Here is a 24,189-nt window from a genome sequence, read left to right on the forward strand (position 1 = left end):
TCTTCAAAGTAGCCACCCTTTGCCTTGATGACAGCTTTGCACACTCTTGGCATTCTCTCAACCAGCTTCATGAGGTAGTCACCTAGAACACATTTCAATTAACAGGTGTGCCTTGTTAAAAGTTAATTTGTGGAATTTCTTTCTTTCTTAATGCGTTTGAGCCAATCAGTTGTGTTGTGACAAGGTAGGGGTGGTATACAGAAGATAGCCCTAGTTGGTAAAAGACCAAGTCCATATTATGCCAAGAACAGCTCAAATAAGCAAAGAGAAACAACATTCCATCATTACTTTAAGACATGAAGGTCAGTCAATACGGAACATTTCAAGATCTTTGAAAGTTTCTTCAAGTGCAGTCGCAAAAACCATCAAGCGCTATGATGAAACTGGCTCTCATGAGGACTGCCACAGGAAAGGAAGACCCTGAGTTACCTCTGCTGCAGAGGATAAGTTCATTAGAGTTACCAGCCTCAGAAATTGCAGCCCAAATAAATGCTTCACAGAGTTCAAGTAACAGACACATCTCAACATCAACTGTTCAGAGGAGACTATGTGAATCAGGCCTTCATGGTCGAATTGCTGCAAAGAAACCACTACTAAAGGACACCAATAATAAGAAGAGACTTGCTTGGACCAAGAATCACGAGCAATGGACATTAGACCAATGGAAATCTGTCCTTTGGTCTGATAAGTCCAAATTTGCGATTTTTGGTTCCAACCGCCGTGTCTTTGTGAGACGCAGAGTAGGTGAACGGATTATCTCTGCATGTGTGGTTCCCACCGTGAAACATGGAGGAGGTATGATGGTGTGGGGGTGCTTTGCTGGTGACACTGTCTGTGATTTATTTAGAATTCAAGGCACACTTAACCAGCATGGCTACCACAGTATTCTGCAGCGATACGTCATCCCATCTGCTTGGCGCTTTGTGGGACTATCATTCGTTTTTCAACAGGACAGTAAACCAACACACCTCCAGGCTGTGTAAGGGCTATTTGACCAAGAAGGAGAGTGATAGAGTGCTGCATCAGATGACCTGGCCTCCACAATCAACCGACCTCAACCCAATTGAGATGGTTTGGGATGAGTTGGACCACATAGTGAAGGAAAAGCAGCCAACAAGTCCTCAGCATATGTGGGAACTCCTTCAAGACTGTTGGAAAAGCATTCCAGGTGACACTGGTTGAGAGAATGCCAAGAGTGTGCAAAGCTGTCATCAAGGCAAAGGGTGGCTACCTTGAAGAATCTAAAATACATTTAGATTTGTTTAACACTTTTTTGGTTACTACATGATTCCATATATGTTATTTCATAGTTTTGATGTCTTCACTATTATTCTACAATGTAGAAAATAGTAAAAATAAAGAAAAACTCTTGAATGAGTAGGTGTGTCCAAACTTTTGACTGGTACTGTACATACAATAGTCATCCAACAGCCTGCCTGTTACCTCTCCATTAAGGCCCCCTCCACATATTAAACAGGCATAAGTGAGGACAGCCCTGGGCACGGCTCCACCTTGTCAAGCACACCCCTCCCAAAAAAATATTTATTGAACATGAGCTTGGGCTTAGTATAATATAATAGATAACATACAAGAAGCTTAAACAAAAACTGCCAATATAATTGTGTCACTTAATAGCCACAATAAAAAACAGCCACTGTGAAATATCGAAAAACATCATGCTTCCTTAAAAAGACAGAGAGAAAAAACTAAGATTTCCTTCCTCTAGAAACCACTAGCATCAAGCATTTGAATTATACAAATTACATATACAATTTCAATTGTGTAATAGTAGTAATAATAATAATGATAATAATAATAGATTTTTACTTCCAACTTTTCATCCTGTATTTCCTGTATTAAACAACACAAGTTTAGATGGGAAAAGGAAGAGGGGAGATCATGTGACAGAAGAGGAAGAATCAAACGCACACTGAGGACGAAGAAACACCCCCCATCACACACACACACACACCCTCAATACACTCCCAATACTGGGCATGAGTGTGGCGAGGGGAGAGTTGGAGGGGTTGGGTTTGGGGGCGGGCCGACAGTGAGTTGACAGTGGGTTGACAGTGAGTTGACAGTGGGTTGGAGTTGAGGGGTGAAGAGGGTTGCTGTTGTATTGGTTGTTGTTGTTGTTTGCAAGAGTATTGCTAGATTGTTGTTGGATGGTTGGTTGTTGAGATGGCGTTGTCAGTGGGTGCAGTGGCGGACGGCGACAGACAGGTAGTCGTAAAGAAGAGATGCATGCTGGGTATCCAGTGTGCGAGAGGTCTGGTGCTGCAGACTTAGAGCCACCCAACACTGGACCTGTTCTCCCTCTCTCTCTCTCCCTCCCTCCCTCCCTCCCTCCCTCCCTCCCTTCGTCTCTCTCTCTCTCTCTCTCTCCAACAGAGCACTCTTGTCAGACATGGCTTTGTCATTCTCCTCCTGAAATACAGGAAAATACACTATTTAACAGGCATTTTAATACTTTCTGAAACTGGTTGTAAAGGGGGGGGGGGCTCAATATACTTTCAAATGACTCAAACCAAATCGAAACTGTGTAGAAATGATAATGGACCTACATTAATAAAGTTTCTTGACTGTGTCCCGCTCGCTAATAATCACTGAAATGAAAGCTAGACAGTCAGGGGATTATAAAAAAATTCTAAAACGATGGATAGACTATCCTTTGCTAATTATGACTGCGAGGAAATATAAATAATTTTCATTGCTGCCCCCCCGGACCTCGTTGAAGACCGAATGCAGCCTCGGAGGAAACAATTATTTTGACACCCCTCTTCTACCTGTACCTCACTGGAGTGGCGCAGCGGGCGCGCCCGAGCAATGGAAGTGGACGTTCTGCCACTTGGAGTCCCGGCGGTGCCACACCCTAGTCTCCTCTGATTGGCTGGAGCGCGGATGGCCCTGGACGTCAACAAATTGGGTGAGGCGGATGTAGGCGATACAGGCGGCATCCTCTCCAATGAGGTGGACGTGGGGGTTGAGGATGGTGGTGTGGATAGGTTTACTGTTCTTAGACAGGACTGGAGGGAGGGAGGGAGGGAGGGAGGGAGGGAGAGAGAGAGAGAGAGAGAGAGAGAGAGAGAGAGAGAGAGAGAGAGAGAGAGAGAGAGAGAGAGAGAGACAGAGACAGAGACAGAGACAGAGATAGAGACAGAGACAGACAGAGAGAGAGGAAAAAGGAGAGAGAGAACATTGTGTCCATTGGTCTACTAACTAGTATTAACTCAAGTTATGAGAAGTGCTCTGTTGCTGTTCTTACGGTTGTCAAAGTAGAATCTGTGGAAGTCCATTCCCTCTACCAGGTTGCCCAGGGCCTCAGGCTCAAAGGAGGTCAGACCAGGATCACAGATCTTACTGTGGAGAGAGACTAACACACGTCAATGTCTCTCACACACACACACACATTAAGATACATGCTCACACTAAAAATGACTAAACCAATCATCAAAGCCTCCCACTTCTCGTTTGTAGCTACCCACACACAGACTCTCTCTCTCACACGTACTCTCTCTCTCACACAGAGACCCTCTCTCACACAGACTTTCTCTCACACACAGACTCCTTCTCTCACACAGACTCTCTCTCTCACACGTACTCTCTCTCTCACACACAGAGACCCTCTCTCACACAGACTTTCTCTCACACACAGACTCCTTCTCTCACACAGACTCTCTCTCTCACACAGACTCTCTCTCTCACACATACTCTCTCACACACACATACTCTCTCACACACACAGAGACTCTCTCTCACACGCCCAGTCTCTCGCTCACACATACATACACACACACACACACACACACACACACACACACACACACACACACACACACACACTCAGACCCTCTCTCACACTCAAATTAACTCACGAGTATGCCTCAAAGTCTCCATTGTTGACAGCCTCGATCAGCTGTTCAGTGATCTTAATGATCTCTTGTTTACGTGCTGTAGGAGGAAAGAAGGACAGAGTCACACACACAAGTGGAGAGAACTAGTGGAGTGCAGTGAGTATCCACCTCATACGCACACACCCCAACCATCCTGTATCAACCACCAGCACAACTACACACAAGAACGACCTGTTGATAACTCTCACAGCTGAATGCACAACCTGTTGATAACTCTCACAGCTGAACGCACAACCTGTTGATAACTCTCACAGCTGAACGCACAACCTGTTGATAACTCTCACAGCTGAACGCACAACCTGTTGATAACTCTCACAGCTGAACGCACAACCTGTTGATAACTCTCACAGCTGAACGCACAACCTGTTGATAACTCTCACAGCTGAACGCACAAACTGTTGTTAATGCTCACAGCTGAACGCACAACCTGTTGTTAACGCTCACAGCTGAACGCACAACCTGTTGATAACTCTCACAGCTGAATGCACAACCTGTTGATAACTCTCACAGCTGAATGCACAACCTGTTGAAAACTCTCACAGTTGAATGCACAAACTGTTGTTAACGCTCACAGCTGAACGCACAACCTGTTGTTAACGCTCACAGCTGAACGCACAACCTGTTGTTAACGCTCACAGCTGAATGCACAAACTGTTGTTAACGCTCACAGCTGAACGGACAAACTGTTGTTAACGCTCACAGCTGAACGCACAACCTGTTGATAACTCACAGCTGAACACACAAACTGATAACTCTCACAGCTGAATGCACAACCTGTTGATAACTCTCACAGCTGAACGCACAAACTGTTGATAACTCACAACTGAACACACAAACTGTTGATCACTAACAGCTGAACCCAGAACCGCTTTGATTCCATCTGGCATAATATCACTCTGCACTTAATGTTAGTTGCTACATGTGAAACCACACAATTCACAATTTTCACTTCCAACAAGCAAAAAATCACCACACAGTTAGTTGTGTCCTTGTTTTCCCTAGCTAGGTCAATCAAATCCATTTTATTTGTCACATGCTTCATAAACAACAGGTGTAGACTAACAGTGAAATGCTTACTTACGAGCCCTTTCCAACCATGCAGAGAGAAAAATAGAAAAAGTATAGAAAGATAACACGAGGAATAAACATACAATGAGTAACGATAACTTGGCTATATACACGGGGTACCAGTACCGAGTCGATGTGCAGGGGTACGAGGTATTTGAGGTAGATACAGTATATGCATAGAGTATAGGTAGGGGTAAAGTGACTAGGCAACAGGATAGATAATAAACAGTAGCAGCAGTATGTGTGATGAGTTAAAAGAGTTAGTGCAAAGAGGGGTCAATGCAAATAGCCCGGGTAGCTATTTGGATAACTATTTAGCAGTCTTATGGCTTAGGGGTAGAAGCTGTTCAGGGTCCTGTTGGTTCCAGACTGAATCGGTACCGCTTGCCATGCTGTAGCAGAGAGAACAGTCTATGACTTGGGTGGCTGGAGTCTTTGACAATTTTTAGGGCCTTCCTCTGACATCCCCTGCAATATAGGTCCTGGATGGCAGGGAGCTTGGCCCCAGTGATGTACTGGGCCGTACGCACTACCCTCTGTAGCGCCTTGCGGTCGGATGCCAAGCAGTTGCCTTACCAAGCGGTGATGCAGCCTCCTGATGGGCGGCAGGTAGCTTAGTGGTTAAGAGCGTTGTGCCAGTAACCGAAAGGTCGCTGGTTCTAATCCCCGAGCCGACTAGGTGAAAAATCTGCCGATGTGCCCTTGAGCAAGGCACTTAACCCTAATTGCTCCTGTAAGTTGCTCTGGATAAGAGCATGTAAAAAATTATGGGGATGAGGCGTTGTTGTGCCTTCTTCACGGCTGTGTTGGTGTGTGTGGACCATGGTAATTCCTTAGTGATGTGGACACAAAGAAACTTGAAGCTCTCAACCCACTCCACTACAGCGGAGGGGTGCTTGGCCCTCCATTTCCTGTAGTTCACGATCAGCTCCTTCATCTTGCTGACGTTGAGGGAAGGGTTGTTGTCCTGCCAGGTCACTGACCTCCTCCCTATAGGCTGTCTCATTGTTGTCAGTGATCAGGTCTACCACCGTCATGTCATCAGCAAACTTAATGATGGTGTTGGAGTCGTGCGTGGCCACACAATCTTGGGTGAACAGGAAGTACAGGAGGGGTCTTAGCACGCACCCCTGAGGGGCCCCCATGTTGAGGGTCAGCATGGAAGATGTGTTCTTCCTTCTTGGGGGTGGCCCGTCAGGAAGTCCAGGATCCAGTTGCAGAGGGAGTTGTTCAGTCTCAGGGTCCTTAGCTTAGTGATGAGCTTTGAGGGCACTATGATGTTGAACGCTGAGCTGTAGTCAATGAACAACATTCTTACATAGGTGTTCCTCTTATCCAGGTGGTAGAGGGCAGTGTGGAGTGCAATAGAGATTGCGCCATTTGTGGATCTGTTGGGGCGGTATGCGAATTGGAGTGGGTCCAGGGTGTCTGGGATGATGGAGTTGAAGTGAGCCATGACCAGCCTTTCAAAGCATTTCATAGCTACAGATCAGAGTGGTCTGCTTGAAAGGTAGGTATTACAGGCAGGGTCAGGCAGAGGTTGAAAATGTCAATGAAGAAATTTGCCAGCTGATCAACACATAATCTGAGTACGCATCCTGGTAATCCATCTGGCCCCGTCACCTTGTGAATGTTAACCTGTTTAAAAGTCTTACTCACAATGGCTATGGAGAGCGAGATCACACAGTCTTCCAGAATAGCTGGTGCTCTCATGCATGGTTCAGTATTACTTGCTTCGAAGCAAAGGCATTTAGCTCGTCTGGTAGGCTTGCATCACTGGGCAGCTCGCGGCTGGGTTTCCCTTTGTAATCTGTGATAGTTTGCAAGCCCTGCCACATCCGACGAACGTCAGAGCCGGCGTAGTAGGATTCGATCTTAGTCCTGTATTGATGCTTTGCCTGTTTGATGGCTCGTCGGAGGTTGTAGCGGGATTTCTTATAAGCGTCCAGATTAGTGCCCCGCTCGTTGAAAGTGGCAGCTCTAGCCTTTAGCTCAGTGGGGAGGTTGTCTGTAATCCATTGCTGCTGGTTGGCATATGTACGTACGGTCACTGTGGGGTCGATGTCGTCGATGCACTTATTAATGAAGCCGGTGACTGATGTGGTAAACTCCTCAATGCCATCGGATGAGTCCCGGAACATATTCCAGCCTGTGCTATTGAAACAGTCCTGTAGCAGGACGTCCAGAACTTCCGACTCGTTGAAGTAGAAATCTTCATCCAAATCGAGGTTAATGATCGCTGTTCTGATGTCCAGAAGCCATTTTTGGTTATAGGAAATTATGGTGGAGACATTATGTACAAAAAAAGTTAAGATCAGCATAAAAAAACTGACAAAATAGCATAATTGGTCAGGAGCCCATAAAACGGCCTCAATCCACTGCGGCGACATTACAGTCTTTTAAATGCCCTAAAGCAAAAAAGGCGTCTAGAGCAACACTCAAATCACGCTGTAAACACCAAAACAATAGATTCAAACCTATATGGCCTAGAGGCCAATTTTTACCCAACTGAGCTAGGTAAGAGGCCTGCCTCGCCTGGTATAATGGTAGGGGAAACAGTCGTTAGGGTTTATCACACAAGTCGGGGTGCTGAGTGTGATATAAACCCACACAGCCATTTGATTGGCGGATGCTTTGAGGTCAGGGGTCATGCTGAGTACTCACTCTGAGAGGTGAGGGAGAGGCTGGAGAGGGACATGGGGGGAGGAGGGGAGATGGGGTGTGATGGTGGGGGGGTGGGCCTGGGAGCTGGTACCACCTCTGCCTCGGCGGGCGCAGGTGGGGTGGGGGCGGGGGCGGACGACCGGCGAACATTGCTCACTAGGTCTGAGAGACGGGATACTGGTCGCAGGAGATAGAGAGGGATGGAGAGATGGAGAGAGAGCGACCGAAAGATAGAGCAGGAGAGAGAAAAAATAAAAAGAGAGGGAGAAGGTGTAGGGGTAGAACAGATCAGAAAACAAAATGGTGAATGGAAGTATAAAGAACGCAAACAAAGGAACATGTTCCATATGAAACAGACTTAGAATGAAGATTATGATACATGTCCTGTCTGGTTGGCCCTGCCTGCGGCTATTTTTAATTATTTTTTAATTTTACCTTTATTTAACTAGGCAAGTCAGTTAAGAACAAATTCTTATTTACAATGACGGCCTACACCGGCCAAACCCGGACGACGCTGGGCCCCTATGGGACTCCCAATCACGGCCAGTTGTGATACAGCCTGGAATCAAACCAGGGGGTCTGTAGTGACGCCTCAAGCACTGAGATGCAGTGTCTTAGACCGCTGCGCCACTCGGGAGCCCCATAAGGAACCCTGACCTGTTCACCGGACATGCTACCTTGTCCCGGACCTGCTGTTTTCGACTCTCTCGCTCTCTACCGCACCTGCTGTCTTGACCTCTGAATGCTTGACTATGAAAAGCCAACTGACATTTACTCCTAAAGTACTGACCGGTTGCACCCTCTACAACCACTGTGATTATCATTTGACCCTGCTGGACATCTATGAATGTTTGAACATCTTGAAGAACAATCTGGCCTTAATGGCCATGTACTCTTATAATCACCACCCGGCACAGCCAGAAGAGGACTGGCCACCCCTCAGAGCCTGGTTCCTCTCTAGGTTTCTTCCTAGGTTTCTGCCTTTCTAAGGAGTTTTCCTAGCCACCGTGCTTCTACATCTGCATTGCTTGCTGTTTGGGGTTTTAGGTTAGGTTTCTGTGTAAGCACTTTGTGACATCTGCTGATGTAAAAAGGGCTTTATAAATAAATGTGATTGATTGAAAACCTCTCAAAAAACACATAATAGAACAAAACTGAACAGATTATTTTTTATGAGAGAGAATACGGTGCCATTTTGGAACGCAGCGCTGCTTGTCTAAATATCTACATTGCAAATGACACCCTGTCCCCATCACCTACATAATGTACTTGATTTGGCCATTTTTACATTTTAGTCATTTAGCAGACGCTCTTATCCAGAGCGACTTACATGAGCAATTAGGGTTAAGTGCCTTGCTTAAGGGCACATCGACAGATTTTTCACCTAGTCGGCTCAGGGATTAGAACCAGCGACCTTTCGGTTACTGGCACAACGCTCTTACCCACTAAGCTACCTGCCGACCCCTATACTTACGCTGCATGGGGGTGTGTACCATGGGTGGGGAGGCGGCGGAGGGGGCGGCTGGAGGGGGTGGAGGTGTGCTAGTGCCACCCTCCCCGTCAGACATGGGCCCTGACGCCCTGCGTACAACTCCAAATAGGTCTGGCAGCTTAGAGGCTGGGGGAGGGAGGGAGGGAGGGAGGGAGGAAGGAATGGAGGCAATGAATATGAATAAAATAAAAGAGAACAGAAGATATTCACAAACAAACTGCATGCCAAAAGGAGAAAAAGCTGAAACAGAATCCGTGCATGTGCCATTATGACTGTGATGCTGTTCTTTCTGTGTCCACAAGAGGGAGACATGCTCCATTGGGACTGTGATGCTGTTCTGTCTATGTCCACAAGAGGGAGACATGATCCATTGGGACTGTGGTGCTGTTCTGTCTATGTCCACAAGAGGGAGACATGCTCCATTTGGACAGTGATGCTGTTCTGTCTATGTCCACCAGAGGGAGACAGTGGGCCACTACACACATACACAGGAGAGGGGGATGAAGGAATTGGAGATAGAGGGAGAGAGGAGTGAGGGATGAGCTGAAACAGAGCAGTGTGTACATCTCTAAATCTCTCTACACATGATGCCATGGCCAGCTATTTTCATGCTAGGCTAAGTTATGCTTTTAGGCTAGTTTTAGTTCGACAATGTTGTGTATCTGGTCATATTTTTATAATACAGACATTATTCACAACAGTTAGACATGATTGAGATTAACACTGACGATTAGTGAAGAAGAGAAGAAACCCAACATGGGTTCACTGAAGCCACATCATTCAGAAGGACAACATGGGTTCACTCAAACCACATCATTCAGAAGGACAACATGGGTTCACTCAAACCACATCATTCAGAAGGACAACATGGGTTCACTCAAACCACATCATTCAGAAGACAACATGGGTTCACTCAAACCACATCATTCAGGGTTTCAGTGTTCTATAACTAAGTTGTGATGGTAAATACAAGGGGTGTGTCAGGCTGAGGGGCAGGAGTGTCAGGCTGAGAGTCAGTCTTAACTGAACTGTCTATACACTTCCCTGATCTCACACACACTCACACACACACACACACACACACACACACACACACACACACACACACACACACACACACACACACACAACAAACAAACAAACAACAGACAGATCAATGGGAAGAGATGGACGGAAAAGAATAAGGTAAATTAATGAAAGAATGAATGAATCACAACATGTAGGAGGTGAATGGAAACCAATGAAACACCCACTAACGGTTTTAGATCTCTGTATTTCATCTACTTAGGGTGCGTTCCAAACGGCACCCTATTCCCTAAACACTGCTACCTTTGACCAGGGCTCATAGGGGATAGCGTGCCATTTGGGATGCGGCCTTTATCTTCTGTATCAGTAGACTAGATGTATTAAATGTATTAACATTTCAGTCATTTAGCAGACGCTCTTATCCAGAGCGACTTACAGGAGCAATTAGGGTTAAGTGCCTTGCTCAAGGGCACATCGACAGATTTTTCACCCCTAGTCGGCTCGGGGATTAGAACCAGCGACCTTTCGGTTACTGGCACAACGCTCTTACCCACTAAGCTACCTGCCGCCCGGATTTTCCATCTTAAACACCTCCGCTGGATTTTCCATCTCCCCTAATGTCTTTGTTGTGGTTGAATGTCTCATCAGGATAATTATGATCATGGTGATAATGACCTTGGATGATATGCCACTCTATTCCCTACAGAGTGCACTACTTTTGACGATGGCTCTATTTACTATGCCCTTTATAGTGCACTGTTTTTTTAAATCAGAGATCTGGTCAAAAGTAGTGCAGTATATAGGGCATCGTTCCCCAACAATTTGGTCTTATTTGGGCCCCCAATTATTATTATTTTTTTATTTTTTTATTTTTTTATTGCCATTGTTGGACATAAAACACTGTAAAAACACCAGGAAGTCAGCTCCAAGTGATTTTTTCTTTATTTTGGAAATATGTACCCAAGTGTTCTCACACATAATAAAGAGACACGTGATCGTATATAAATGTAATATTCCTCTGATTGTGTAACCGGGTTAAGATCGTAGCATATACCTCACTCAACAGTTTGACATTTCTCCACCTGTGTCACTGAATTGGTACCTTTTTGGTGGTAAAGCTTGCTAAGACCTTGTCAAGGGGGGCTGTCATGTGTGTCTGCAAAGCAGAGGATCACCAGTTCGAGCCCAGGAAGTGGGCAGGGAGAGTGAAGGAAGCTATACTGCTAAGCTAGCACAGTGAAGGAAACTATACTGCTAAGCTAGCACAGTGAAGGAAGCTATACTCCTAAGCTAGCACAGTAAAGGAAGCTATACTGCTAAGCTAGCACAGTGAAGGAAGCTATACTGCTAAGCTAGCACAGTGAAGGAAGCTCTACTGCTAAGCTAGCACAGTGAAGGAAACTATACTGCTAAGCTAGCACAGTGAAGGAAGCTATACTGCTAAGCTAGCACAGTGAAGGAAACTATACTGCTAAGCTAGCAGAGTGAAGGAAGCTATACTGCTAAGCTAGCACAGTGAAGAAAGCTATACTGCTAAGCTAGCACAGTGAAGGAAGCTATACTGCTAAGCTAGCACAGTGAAGGAAGCTATACTGCTAAGCTAGCACAGTGATGCCTGTTACATGTGGGACAATTCGATCGCCTAATACACTGGGGGAAGAGCAACAAGTGTTCTCTATTTAAAGAGTAGTAGAAAACACAGGAACATACCCGGAACATACCGTACCTTACAGAGATGTAGTGTACTGTACTGTAGGACAGGAGGACGCATTCTGCACAGTTCAACAATCCAAAATAAAATAAACATCAAGCAAATACAGCTGATAACAACAGTAGACTCTTCACTGTCACACACATATACACACACACACACACGCACACACACACACCCAAACACGCACACAGGCTAATAATCTAAAAAAGTGAAACAAACACCAGAAACCAGATAAACTGTTAAAGGAAACAAGCTGAAATCCAACTAAACTCACATGCCGTTCCGTACTCTCTCATCTCAATCCAGTAGATTCATTTCATGTCACGTTGATGAGCATTACGCTACAAAACACTACAAAACAGTACATTAACAGTACGTCTATTAGCGCTGTAGTGTTATGTATCAGAATAGTACAGAAGCCTATCAGAACTCTTCTCTAGTGCTATGTATCAGAATAGTACAGTAGCCTATCAGAACTCTTCTCTAGTTCTATGTATCCCAGGCGGCTCTACGGTTGCTACGGTATTGTGTCTAACTCCACATGGCTGTTTCCTGCCACAGGCTAAATATACAGACAAGGTGCCCTTGGTCTGCTCCTGAGGGGGGCTATCAGAGAGCTGGGTACCTAGCAGTACAGCACAGAACAGCTCACTTCTCCTGTGGGGGGCTAGGGAGTTGGGGGTTGGAGCATAAAAGAAAGGTACAGTCTCTATAGAGGGGGGCGGGGTAACTTCTGGAACACTGCTTCAGTGACCCGCTTTAGCGAGAACTCATTGTTCTCAGCTCATGTACACACACACACGTCTCTCTCTCTCCAGACTCCAGTCCTTACCTTTCACCTCCTCATCCTCCACAGTGGTGCTGCTGTCAGTTGATTCCTACAGAGGGGAGGGAGAAGCACCATCAGAGAGGAACACACCAAACAGGCACGTATGCACGCGGACACACACACACAAACACACACACACACACAAACACACACACACACAAACACACAAACACACACACACACAAACACACACACACACACACACACACACACAAACACTCACACACACACAAACACACACAAACACACACACACAAACACAAACACACACAAACACACACACAAACACACACACACAAACACACACACACAAACACACACAAACACACACACACAAACACACACAAACACACTCCTGCTATTGAAACACACTTCTTAAGATCACGAGAACATGCAAAACACAAACCCAACTGTCTTTTCACTGCTTATATTAAATAATTAAATCAATCAATTAAATGTCACACAAAGAATACACACAACACCTTGCAGGGAGTTTACGTTTAGGCAACGCCTCATTTCATGTCTTACAGGGACTAACAATGGTACCAGTATCTCATATTATGTCTAACAGGGACTAACAATGGTACCAGTATCTCATATTATGTCTAACAGGGACTAACAATGGTACCAGTATCTCATATTATGTCTAACAGGGACTAACAATGGTACCAGTATCTCATATTATGTCTAACAGGGACTAACAATGGTACCAGTATCTCATATTATGTCTAACAGGGACTAACAATGGTACCAGTATCTCATATTATGTCTTACAGGGACCAACAATGGTACCAGTATCTCATATTATGTCTAACAGGGACCAACAATGGTACCAGTATCTCATATTATGTCTAAAAGGGACCAACAATAGTACAATGAAAAGGCCCCGACTTCAACACAATGAACAGGCCTCGACTTCAACACAATTACATTTTACATTTACATTTACATTTTAGTCATTTAGCAGACGCTCTTATCCAGAGCGACTTACAGGAGCAATTAGGGTTAAGTGCCTTGCTCAAGGGCACATTTACGTCATTTAGCAGACGCTCTTATCCAGAGCGACTCACCAATTGGTGCGTTCACCCTATAGCCAGTGGGATGACCACTTTACAATTTTTTTGGGGGGGGGGGGGGGGGGGGGGGGGGGGGGTAGAAGGATTACTTTATCCTATCCCAGGTATTCCTTAAAGAGGTGGGGTTTCAAATGCCTCCGGAAGGTGGTGAGTGACTCCGCTGTCCTGGCGTCGTGAGGGAGCTTGTTCCACCATTGGGGTGCCAGAGCAGCGAACAGTTTTGACTGGGCTGAGCAGGAACTATGCTTCCGCAGAGGAAGGGGAGCCAGCAGGCCAGAGGTGGATGAACGTAATGCCCTCGTTTGGGTGTAGGGACTGATCAGAGCCCGAAGGTACAGAGGTGCCGTTCCCCTCACTGCTCCATAGGCAAGCACCATGGTCTTGTAGCGGATGCGAGCTTCAACTGGAAGCCAGTGGAGTGTGCGGAGGAGGGGGGTGACGTGAGAGAACTTGGGAAGGTTGAACACCAGACGGGCTGCGGCATTCTGGATGAGTTGTAGGGGTTTGATGGCACAGGCAGGGAGGCCAGCCAACAGCGAGTTGCAGTAGTCCAGACGGGAGATGACAAGTGCCTGGATTAGGACCTGTGCCGCTTCCTGTGTAAGGCAGGGTCGTACTCTCCGAATGTTGTAGAGCATGAACCTGCAGGAGCGGGTCACCGCCTTGATGTTGGCGGAGAACGACAGGGTGTTGTCCAGGGTCACGCCTAGGCTCTTCGCACTCTGGGAGGAGGACACAGCGGAGTTGTCAACCGTGATGGCGAGATCATGGAACGGGCAGTCCTTCCCCGGGAGGAAGAGCAGCTCCGTCTTGCCAGGGTTCAGCTTGAGGTGGTGATCCGTCATCCATACTGATATGTCTGCCAGACATGCAGAGATGCGATTCGCCACCTGGTTATCAGAAGGGGGAAAGGAGAAGATTAGTTGTGTATCGTCAGCGTAGCAATGATAGGAGAGGCCATGTGAGGATATGACAGAGCCAAGTGACTTGGTGTATAGGGAGAAAAGGAGAGGGCCTAGAACTGAGCCCTGGGGGACACCAGTGGTGAGAGCACGTGGTGCGGAGACAGCTTCTTGCCACGCCACTTGGTAGGAGCGACCGGTCAGGTAGGACGCAATCCAGGAGTGAGCCGCGCCGGAGATGCCCAGCTCGGAGAGGGTGGAGAGGAGGATCTGATGGTTCACAGTATCAAAGGCAGCAGACAGGTCTAGAAGGACAAGAGCAGAGGAGAGAGAGTTAGCTTTAGCAGTGCGGAGAGCCTCTGTGACACATAGAAGAGCAGTCTCAGTTGAATGACCAGTCCTGAAACCTGACTGGTTTGGATCAAGAAGGTCATTCTGAGAGAGATAGCAAGAGAGTTGGCTAAAGACGGCACGCTCAATAGTTTTGGAAAGAAAAGAAAGAAGGGATACTGGTCTGTAGTTGTTGACATCAGTGGGATCGAGTGTTGGTTTCTTGAGAAGGGGAGCAACTCTCGCTCTCTTGAAGACGGAAGGGACATGGCCAGCGGTCAAGGATGAGTTGATCAGCGAGGTGAGGTAGGGGAGAAGGTCACCGGAGATGGTCTGGAGAAGAGAGGAGGGGATGGGGTCAAGCGGGCAGGTTGTTGGGCGGCCTGCAGTCACAAGTCGCAGGATTTTATCTGGAGAGAGAGGGGAGAAAGAAGTCAAAGCATAGGGTAGGGCAGTGTGAGTAGGACCAGCAGTGTCATTAGACTTAACAAACGAGGATCGAATGTCGTCAACCTTCTTTTCAAAGTGGTTGACGAAGTCATCCACAGAGAGAGAGATGGGGGGGGCGGGGGGGGGGAGGATTCAGGAGGGAGGAAAATGTGGCAAAGAGCTTCCTAGGGTTAGAGGCAGATGCTTGGAATTTAGAGTGGTAGAAAGTGGCCTTAGCAGCAGAAACAGATGAAGAAAATGTAGAGAGGAGGGAGTGAAAAGATGCCAGGTCGGCAGGGAGTTTAGTTTTCTTCCATTTCCGCTCCGCTGCCCGGAGCTCTGTTCTGTGAGCTCGCAATGAGTCATCGAGCCACGGAGCTGGAGGGGAGGACCGAGCCGGCCGGGAGGATAGGGGACACAGAGAGTCAAAGGATGCAGAAAGGGAGGAGAGGAGGGTTGAGGAGGCAGAATCAGGAGATTGGAGGGAGAAGGATTGAGCAGAGGGAAGAGATGATAGGATGGAAGAGGAGAGAGTAGTGGGAGAGAGAGAGCGAAGGTTGCGGCGGCGCATTACCATCTGTGTAGGGGCAGAGTGAGTAGTGTGGGAGGAGAGCGAGAGAGAGAAGGAAACAAAGTAGTGGTCGGAGACATGGAGGGGAGTTGCAGTGAGATTAGTAGAAGAGCAGCATCTAGTAAAGATGAGGTCAAGCGTATTGCCTGCCTTGTGAGTAGGGGGGGACGGTGAGAGGGTGAGGTCAAAAGAGGAGAGAAGTGGAAAGAAGGAGGCAGAGAGAAATGAGTCAAATGTGGACATAGGGAGGTTGAAATCCCCCAAAACTGTGAGGGGTGAGCCATCCTCAGGAAAGGAACTTATCAAGGCGTCAAGCTCATTGATGAACTCTCCAAGGGAACCTGGAGGGCGATAGATGACAAGTATATTAAGCTTAAATGGGCTAGTGACTGTGACAGCATGGAATTCAAATGAGGAGATAGACAGATGGGTTAGGGGAAAAATTGAGAATGACCACTTGGGAGAGATGAGGATTCCTGTGCCACCACCCCTCTGACCAGATGCTCTCGGGGTATGCGAGAACACATGGTCAGATGAGGAGAGAGCAGTAGGAGTAGCAGTGTTTTCAGTGGTAATCCATGTTTCCGTCAGCGCCAGGAAGTCGAGGGACTGGAGATTAGCATAGGCTGGGATGAAGTCAGCTTTGTTGGCAGCAGAACGGCAGTTCCAGAGGCTGCCTGCGACCTGGAACTCCAGGTGAGGGGTGCGTGCAGGGACCAGCAGGTTAGAGAGGCAGCAGCCACGCGGTGTGGGGCGTTTGTGTAGCCTGTGCGGAGAGGAGAGAACAGGGATAGGCAGAGGCATAGTTGACAGGCTGCAACAGATGGCTACAATAATGCAGAGGAGATCGGGATGAAATGCACTGAACATCAGGGAAAGGAGAGAGCAGGCCTCCCTCACCAAAAAATAAATAAATATATAACTCTCCCAACTTCCACCTCAGAAACTATGATTGTTTCACTGAACCACCCGAATAAAACTCTCCCAACTTCCACTTTAGAAATTAGAATTGTTGTAAGCTACAGCAGACTGTTATCAGTAGCTGTAATTAAGTACAGCAGCTACCAACCACCTAACGTTAATGCCTCGGATGAGGTTAGAAAAACAGCTGAATGGTAGCAGCTAGCTGGCTCAATCACAGGTACTCTCAAGCATGAAATAACATTGGAAACAGCTAACCACAGTTGCTAAAAGTTACCGATAGCTACCCTCTAGCTAGCTAGCTTTGTTGGTCCAGGTAGTGGGTAGGCTAGCCTCGTGCTTCGCCTGGGCTCCGCCGAATAAAATCCTTACCTACAATAATAACCTACAATAATAACCTACAATAACTACCGGAGTAAGCTACCTATAATACCAGACTACAATACATACCTACAAACTAAATACATGGTTTAAGCTTAACTCAACACCATATAAGAAGCCAGGCTTACCTTTCATAACGCAGCAAGGATTAAACGTTGGGTAGCTAGCACAAATATATTGTATTTAGCTACCACAGCCTGCTGGTAGTGTTGGCTAGCTAGCAATGGCTACTGTGTTGACTTTTGTTTGAAAAACGGCGTCGCTGTGAGCGAATGTAGCTGGCTAAAAGGATATTGTTTTTAGTTGCTACCGTTGCTAATAGCAACTCGCCAGCTAATCCAGGAGGTGAGTTAGCTAGCTAGCTTCGTGCTCGAGTTAGCTAGCTAGCTTCGTGTATCCGGCACCGCCGAATACAAAAATAACCTACAATAACTACACAACAGCTACCCACAACAGCCCACGATGCCTACCTATACTACTTAATAATATACAGCCCACGATGCCTACGTATAGTACCTAACAACAATCTAAATATATAGTTTAAGCCTTACTCGACAAAGCCCAAGCTATGTATAAAGCCAAACTGGCAGACTGCAATCAGTAGCCGAAATTAGGTACAGCAGCTACCGACCACCTAACGTTAATGATAATGAGGTTAGAAAAACAGCTGAATGGTAGCAGCTAGCTGGCTCAATTACAGGTACTCTTAAGCATGAAATAACATTGGAAACAGCTAACCACAGTTGAACAGGCCTCGACTTCAACACAATGAACAGGCCCTGACTTCAAAACAATGAACAGGCCTTGACTTCAACACAATGAACAGGCCCTGACTTCAACACAATGAACAGGCCTCGACTTCAACACAATGAACAGGCCTTGACTTCAACACAATGAACAGGCCTTCACTTCAACACAATGAACAGGCCCTGACTTCAACACAATGAACAGGCCCCAATTTCAACACAATGAACAGGCCTGGACTTCAACACAATGAACAGGCCTTGACTTCAAAACAATGAACAGGCCTCGACTTCAACACAATAAACAGGCCTTGACTTCAAAACAATGAACAGGCCCTGACTTCAACACAATGAACAGGCCATGACTTCAACATAATGAACAGGCCTTGACTTCAAAACAATGAACAGGCCTTGACTTCAACACAATAAACAGGCCCTGACTTCAACACAATAAACAGGCCCTGACTTCAACACAATGAACAGGCCCTGACTTCAACACAATAAACAGGCCCAGATTTCAACACAATGAACAGGCCCTGACTTCAACACAATGAACAGGCCCCGACTTCAACACAATGAACAGGCCTCAACTTCAACACAATGAACAGGCCTCGACTTCAACACAATGAACAGGCCTTGACTTCAACAAAATGAACAGGCCTTGACTTCAACACAGTGAACAGGCCTTGACTTCAACACAATGTACAGGCCTTGACTTCAACACAATCAACAGGCCTTGACTTCAACACAATGAACAGGCCCTGACATCTACACAATGAACAGGCCCCGACTTCAACACAATGAACAGGCCTTGACTTCAATACAATGAACAGGCCTCGACTTCAACACAATACACAGGCCTTGACTTCAACACAGTGAAAAGGCCTTGACTTCAACACAATGTACAGGCCTTGACTTCAACACAATCAACAGGCCTTGACTTCAACACAATGAACAGGTCTTGACTTCAACACAATGAACAGGACTTGACTTCAACACAATGAACAGGCCTTGACTTCAACACTGTGAACAGGCCTTGACTTCAACACAATGTACAGGCCTTGACTTCAACACAATCAACAGGCCTTGACTTCAACACAATCAACAGGCCCCGACTTCAACACAATGAACAGGCCTCAACATCAACACAATGAACAGGCCTCGACTTCAACACAATGAACAGGACTTGACTTCAACACAATGAACAGGCCTTGACTTCAACACAGTGAACAGGCCTTGACTTGAACACAATGTACAGGCCTTGACTTCAACACAATCAACAGGCCTTGACTTCAACACAATGAACAGGCCCCGACTTCAACACAATGAACAGGCCCCGACTTCTACACAATGAACAGGCCCCGACTTCTACACAATGAACAGGCCCCGACTTCAACACAATGAACAGGCCTTGACTTCAATACAATAAACAGGCCTTGACTTCAACACAATAAACAGGCCTTGACAACACAACACATCTCAGAGTAGACCTTGACTTCAACACAACATCTCAAATAGCTGAAAGCGTATTTGTTTGAAGTCAGTTAAGGCCCCCATAGGGCCCCCCCATATCCCTAAGAAAGCAGCATGACTTCAGGATCCAACCCCTGACCTCAGCCTGCCCCCCCTTCAGTGATCCCCTTACAGTCCATTTCACTACTGCCTTTTGCCACCTGTGTGTGTGTGTGTGTGTGTGCACCTAATACCACCAGAGTGTGTGTGTTAACACGGCCTGGCCTTGCCTTGCCTGGCCTTGCCTTGCCTTGCCTGAGGAAACATTAATTCACAGCTACAGCTTCCATCCATCCTCCCCTCCTGCTCACTTCTCCCATAGAAATATGATCTAGAATCTATGTTCAATCAATGTGACGTCCATTCACCTACATATTCTCTTCCATTACCCTATTAGCCTTTAAGATGTTGCTCTCCACAGGATGCTGTGTCTATCTGTGTCTGTCGCTCCCTCCTGACCTGCCAGAGGAAGAGTTTATGACGTTGGCCTGTATGTAGGCCGTCATTGTAAATAAGAATTTGTTCTTAACTGACTTGCCTAGTTAAATAAAGGTAAAATGACCTGCATAGCACATTACTTTTGACCAGAGCCCTATCAAAAGCAGTGCACTATGTAGGGAATAGGGTGCCGTTTGGGATGCAGACTAAGGAGCTCAGATTTCCAATTAGTGGAATAAAAGGGCCTATATCCCCCTGGTAGGATATGGATACTGTGGCCCCATTTGTAACACTTCTACACTGAAGAATTCCACAGAGGAGTGTGTGATGGAGTGTGTGATGGAATGTGTATCGCGTGAGGAAGAGAGAAGAGGTCACCTGTGTGTGTGTGTGTGTGTGTGTGTGTGTGTGTGCGGAATTCTGAACCATCGTCCAAAAACATTCTGAACAACAAAATCCACCAATTCCTGCTATGAACTGACCTACTCAACATCGTAGATAAATGTGACATCCCTCTGCGGGAAGGGTTCTACATGGAACTCAAAAGGGTTCTACCTGGAACCAAAAAGGCTTCTTCAAAGGGTTATCCTTTGGGGACAGCTGAATAACCCTTTTAGGTTCTAAGTAGCACCTTTTTTTCTAAGAGTGTAGGGACTAATATTGAGCACATTCAATGAACTCAATATGCTAATATTTTACATCTAAAGATCAAAGTTCAACCAATCAACCAATTTGTTTCCAATTGACATTAGTGTCTTAAATTGTCTTCACCCAAACACACACACACCTACATGTTCATATACACACACTATTAGGGAGGGACTGTGTTTAGCGGGGTGCTGGATAAAACATAAATAACAGTGCGTAATTGCACACACACACCCACACACAGTACACGCCTGTGTGATGACACAGCACACGCCTCTGTGATGACACGCACACAAATATGCAGAATGGGGGGAAAACAGAAGAGATTAATGGGAGGACAGGAGAGAACAGGGGAGGAGAGGAGAAGAGAGGAGAGGAGAGGAGAGGAGAGGAGAGGAGAGGAGAGGAGAGGAGAGGAGAGGAGAGGAGAGGAGAGGAGAGGAGAGGAGAGGAGAGGAGAGGAGAGGAGAGGAGAGGAGAGGAGAGGAGAGGAGAGGAGAGGAGAGGAGAGGAGAGGAGAGGACAGGAGAGGACAGGAGAGGACAGGAGAGGAGAAGAGAGGACAGGGAAGGACAGGGGAGGACATGAGAGGAGAAGAGAGGACAGGGGAGGACAGGAGAGGACAGGGGAGGAGAAGAGAGGACTGGGGAGGACAGGAGAGGAGAGGAGAGGAGAGGAGAGGAGAGGAGAGGAGAGGAGAGGAGAGGAGAGGAGAGGAGAAGAGAGGACTGGGGAGGACAGGAGAGGAGAGGAGAAGACAGGGGAGGACAGGAGAGGAGAGGAGAGGGAAGGAGATGACAGGGGAGGACAGGAGAGGAGAGGAGAGGGAAGGAGAGGACAGGGGAGGAGAGGAGAGGAGAGGAGAGGAGAGGAGAGGAGAGGAGAGGAGAGGAGAGGAGAGGAGAGGAGAGGAGAGGAGAGGAGAGGAGAGGAGAGGAGAGGAGAGGAGAGGAGAGGAGAGGACAGGAGAGGAGAGGAGAGGAGAGGAGAGGAGAGGAGAGGAGAGGAGAGGAGAGGAGAGGAGAGGAGAGGAGAGGAGAGGAGAGGAGAGGAGAGGAGAGGAGAGGAGAGGAGAGGAGAGGAGAGGAGAGGAGAGGAGAGGAGAGGAGAGGAGAGGAGAGGAGAGGAGAGGGGGGTGTACCTTAGTCCCATCCATTGGATTATGGATAACAGTGGTCTGAGGCTCCTACAAAAAGAGAGAGATGGAGGGAGAGAACGAGAGAGAGATGGGGGAGGGATGGAGAAAGAGAGCGAAGGAGAGAGAGAGAAATGAAGAGAAAGACAAGGAAAGAGTGAGGAAGGAAAACAGGTAGCGAGAAAGAGAAAAGGGACAGAGAGATAAAGGTGTGTATGTAGGTCAGATGAGGTTAAAGTTGTGTATGTAGGTCAGATGAGGTTAAAGGTGTGTATGTAGGTCAGATGAGGTTAAAGTTCTGTATATAGGTCAGGTGAGGTTAAAGGTGTGTATGTAGGTCAGATGAGGTTAAAGGTGTGTATGTAGGTCAGATGAGGTTAAAGGTGTGTATATAGGTCAGATGAGGTTAAAGGTGTGTATGTAGGTCAGATGAGGTTAAAGGTGTGTATGTAGGTCAGATGAGGTTAAAGGTGTGAATGTAGGTCAGATGAGGTTAAAGCAAAAGGCGAGAAAACTGGTTAAAACTAGAAGAGAAGAGATTGAGATTCTTCTGGAGTGATAGAGTTGAGGGGTTGATGAGGACTGTAATTTTGAATCAATTCAGAAAATACACACACACGCTCGCACTTGAGCCGGAGGAGAGAAACATTGCTGGAACGGTCAGAGAGAAGTCTGTGTAACAGTTACACACACACACCATGTCTGTTAGTAATTCTGCAGAGCTCTACTCACACTCACACACTCACCAGAGACTAGTCTGAAAACACATATATTTTACACAAATAACACAAATAACACAAAGTGTATGCAGCAGACCCTCACAGAAACCCTGAAGGAACGTTGCACCTCACAAAAGCACATAGTGTACAGTACACCATAGAGTACATTATGAAGAAGCCACAACTACAGTTACCCTCTTGACTGGATTGTTTCTGTCTGACACATAACATGTGGTAATACAGGTACACATGGAAAATGTCCTCAGTTGTCATTTTATGTTCCATTTCCAACGGTTCTATCTGTACATGTTGAATCGCCACCGTTCACAGCCGGCCACCCGCCACCTTAAGCCTCTAGTCGGCACTGTGTGTTTTGTACTTAACTGGAGACTGCTTTGAGTCAACTAAGGTCATACTTCTCCCACTAGCTATACTTACTCTCTCTCTCTCTCTCTCTCTCTCTCTCTCTCTCTCTCTCTCTCTCTCTCTCTCTCTCTCTCTCTCTCTCTCTCTCTCTCTCTCTCTCTCTCTCTCTCTCTCTCTCTCTCTCTCTCGGCAGTTCTATCAGAAGCCTCATTTGACGCTTATCACACACGCACGCACATACACACACTTTCCCCCACACCATTCCGAATACTCTCCCCAGAAAGTGACACCTTCCGATGGCCAATCACCAGCCAGCTGTCTCCTGCATGATGATGACATTGTTTTCATGACAACCGTTGCACAGGGCAACAGCTTGGGAGATGGGGAGAGAGAGAGCAAACTACCAGGGGTTTGACTGCAGATTGAGGACATAAGGGGAGGGAGGGATGGAAGGAAGTTTAGGGTTAGGGAGGGAGAGAGGGAGAGTTAGGGAGGGAGCGTTAGGGAGGAAGGGAAGGTTAGGGAAGGATGGAGAGACACTGACTGACAGTTTGACAAAATAAAAGAGAAATCTCTCTGCTTTTGTCAAACTGTCAGTCAGTGTGAAGTTCAAAATAGCATAAGGATTATCATTGTCCTAAATCTATACTACCTCACACTTCACAAAGAAAGCTTACGTACAAGCCTGAGTGCAGAACAGAACCAAGCCTGTTCAAGAGGGCTTTAAGTAACTACTGCTACAACTCTTACCTAACCGAACTATTACCTAACCTAACTATTACCTAACTATTACCTAACCCAACTATTACCTAACTATTACCTAACTATTACTGAACCTAACTATTACCTAACTATTACCTAACCTAACTATTACCTAACTATTACCTAACCCAACTATTACCTAACTATTACCTAACCCAACTATTACCTAACTATTACCTAACCCAACTATTACCTAACTATTACCTAACCTAACTATTACCTAACTATTACCTAACCCAACTATTACCTAACCCAACTATTACCTAACTATTACCTAACCTAACTATTACCTAACTATGACCTAACCCAACTATGACCTAACCCAACTATTACCTAACTATTACCTAACCTAACTATTACCTAACTATTACCTAACTATTACCTAACCCAACTATTACCTAACTATTACCTAACCCAACTATTACCTAACTATTACCTAACTATTACCTAACTATGACCTAACCCAACTATGACCTAACCCAACTATGACCTAACTATTACCCAACTATTACCTAACTATTACTGAACCCAACTATTGCCTAACCT

The 24,189-nt window shown here is 46.4% G+C and overlaps 1 protein-coding gene across 1 annotated transcript in view; it reads right to left on the reverse strand.

Annotated features, from left to right (window-relative positions):
- Window positions 1-2,796: 2,796 nt before the first annotated feature.
- The window catches only part of LOC311144404 (calcium/calmodulin-dependent protein kinase type II subunit beta-like), a gene marked incomplete at both ends in the record, with an annotated part of 107,006 nt that continues 85,613 nt past the window's right edge, over window positions 2,797-24,189 (reverse strand). The window contains 8 exons of the mRNA XM_084180413.1: window positions 2,797-3,029; window positions 3,269-3,363; window positions 3,879-3,954; window positions 7,650-7,826; window positions 9,124-9,267; window positions 10,105-10,185; window positions 12,714-12,759; window positions 21,803-21,847. Of these exons, the coding sequence (XP_084036539.1) occupies window positions 2,797-3,029; window positions 3,269-3,363; window positions 3,879-3,954; window positions 7,650-7,826; window positions 9,124-9,267; window positions 10,105-10,185; window positions 12,714-12,759; window positions 21,803-21,847 (897 nt within the window). The remainder of the gene's footprint in view (window positions 3,030-3,268; window positions 3,364-3,878; window positions 3,955-7,649; window positions 7,827-9,123; window positions 9,268-10,104; window positions 10,186-12,713; window positions 12,760-21,802; window positions 21,848-24,189) is intronic.

Source organism: Coregonus lavaretus, assembly GCF_964263955.1.
Source record: "Coregonus lavaretus genome assembly, chromosome: 17".
NCBI classification, from domain to species: Eukaryota; Metazoa; Chordata; class Actinopteri; order Salmoniformes; family Salmonidae; genus Coregonus; species Coregonus lavaretus.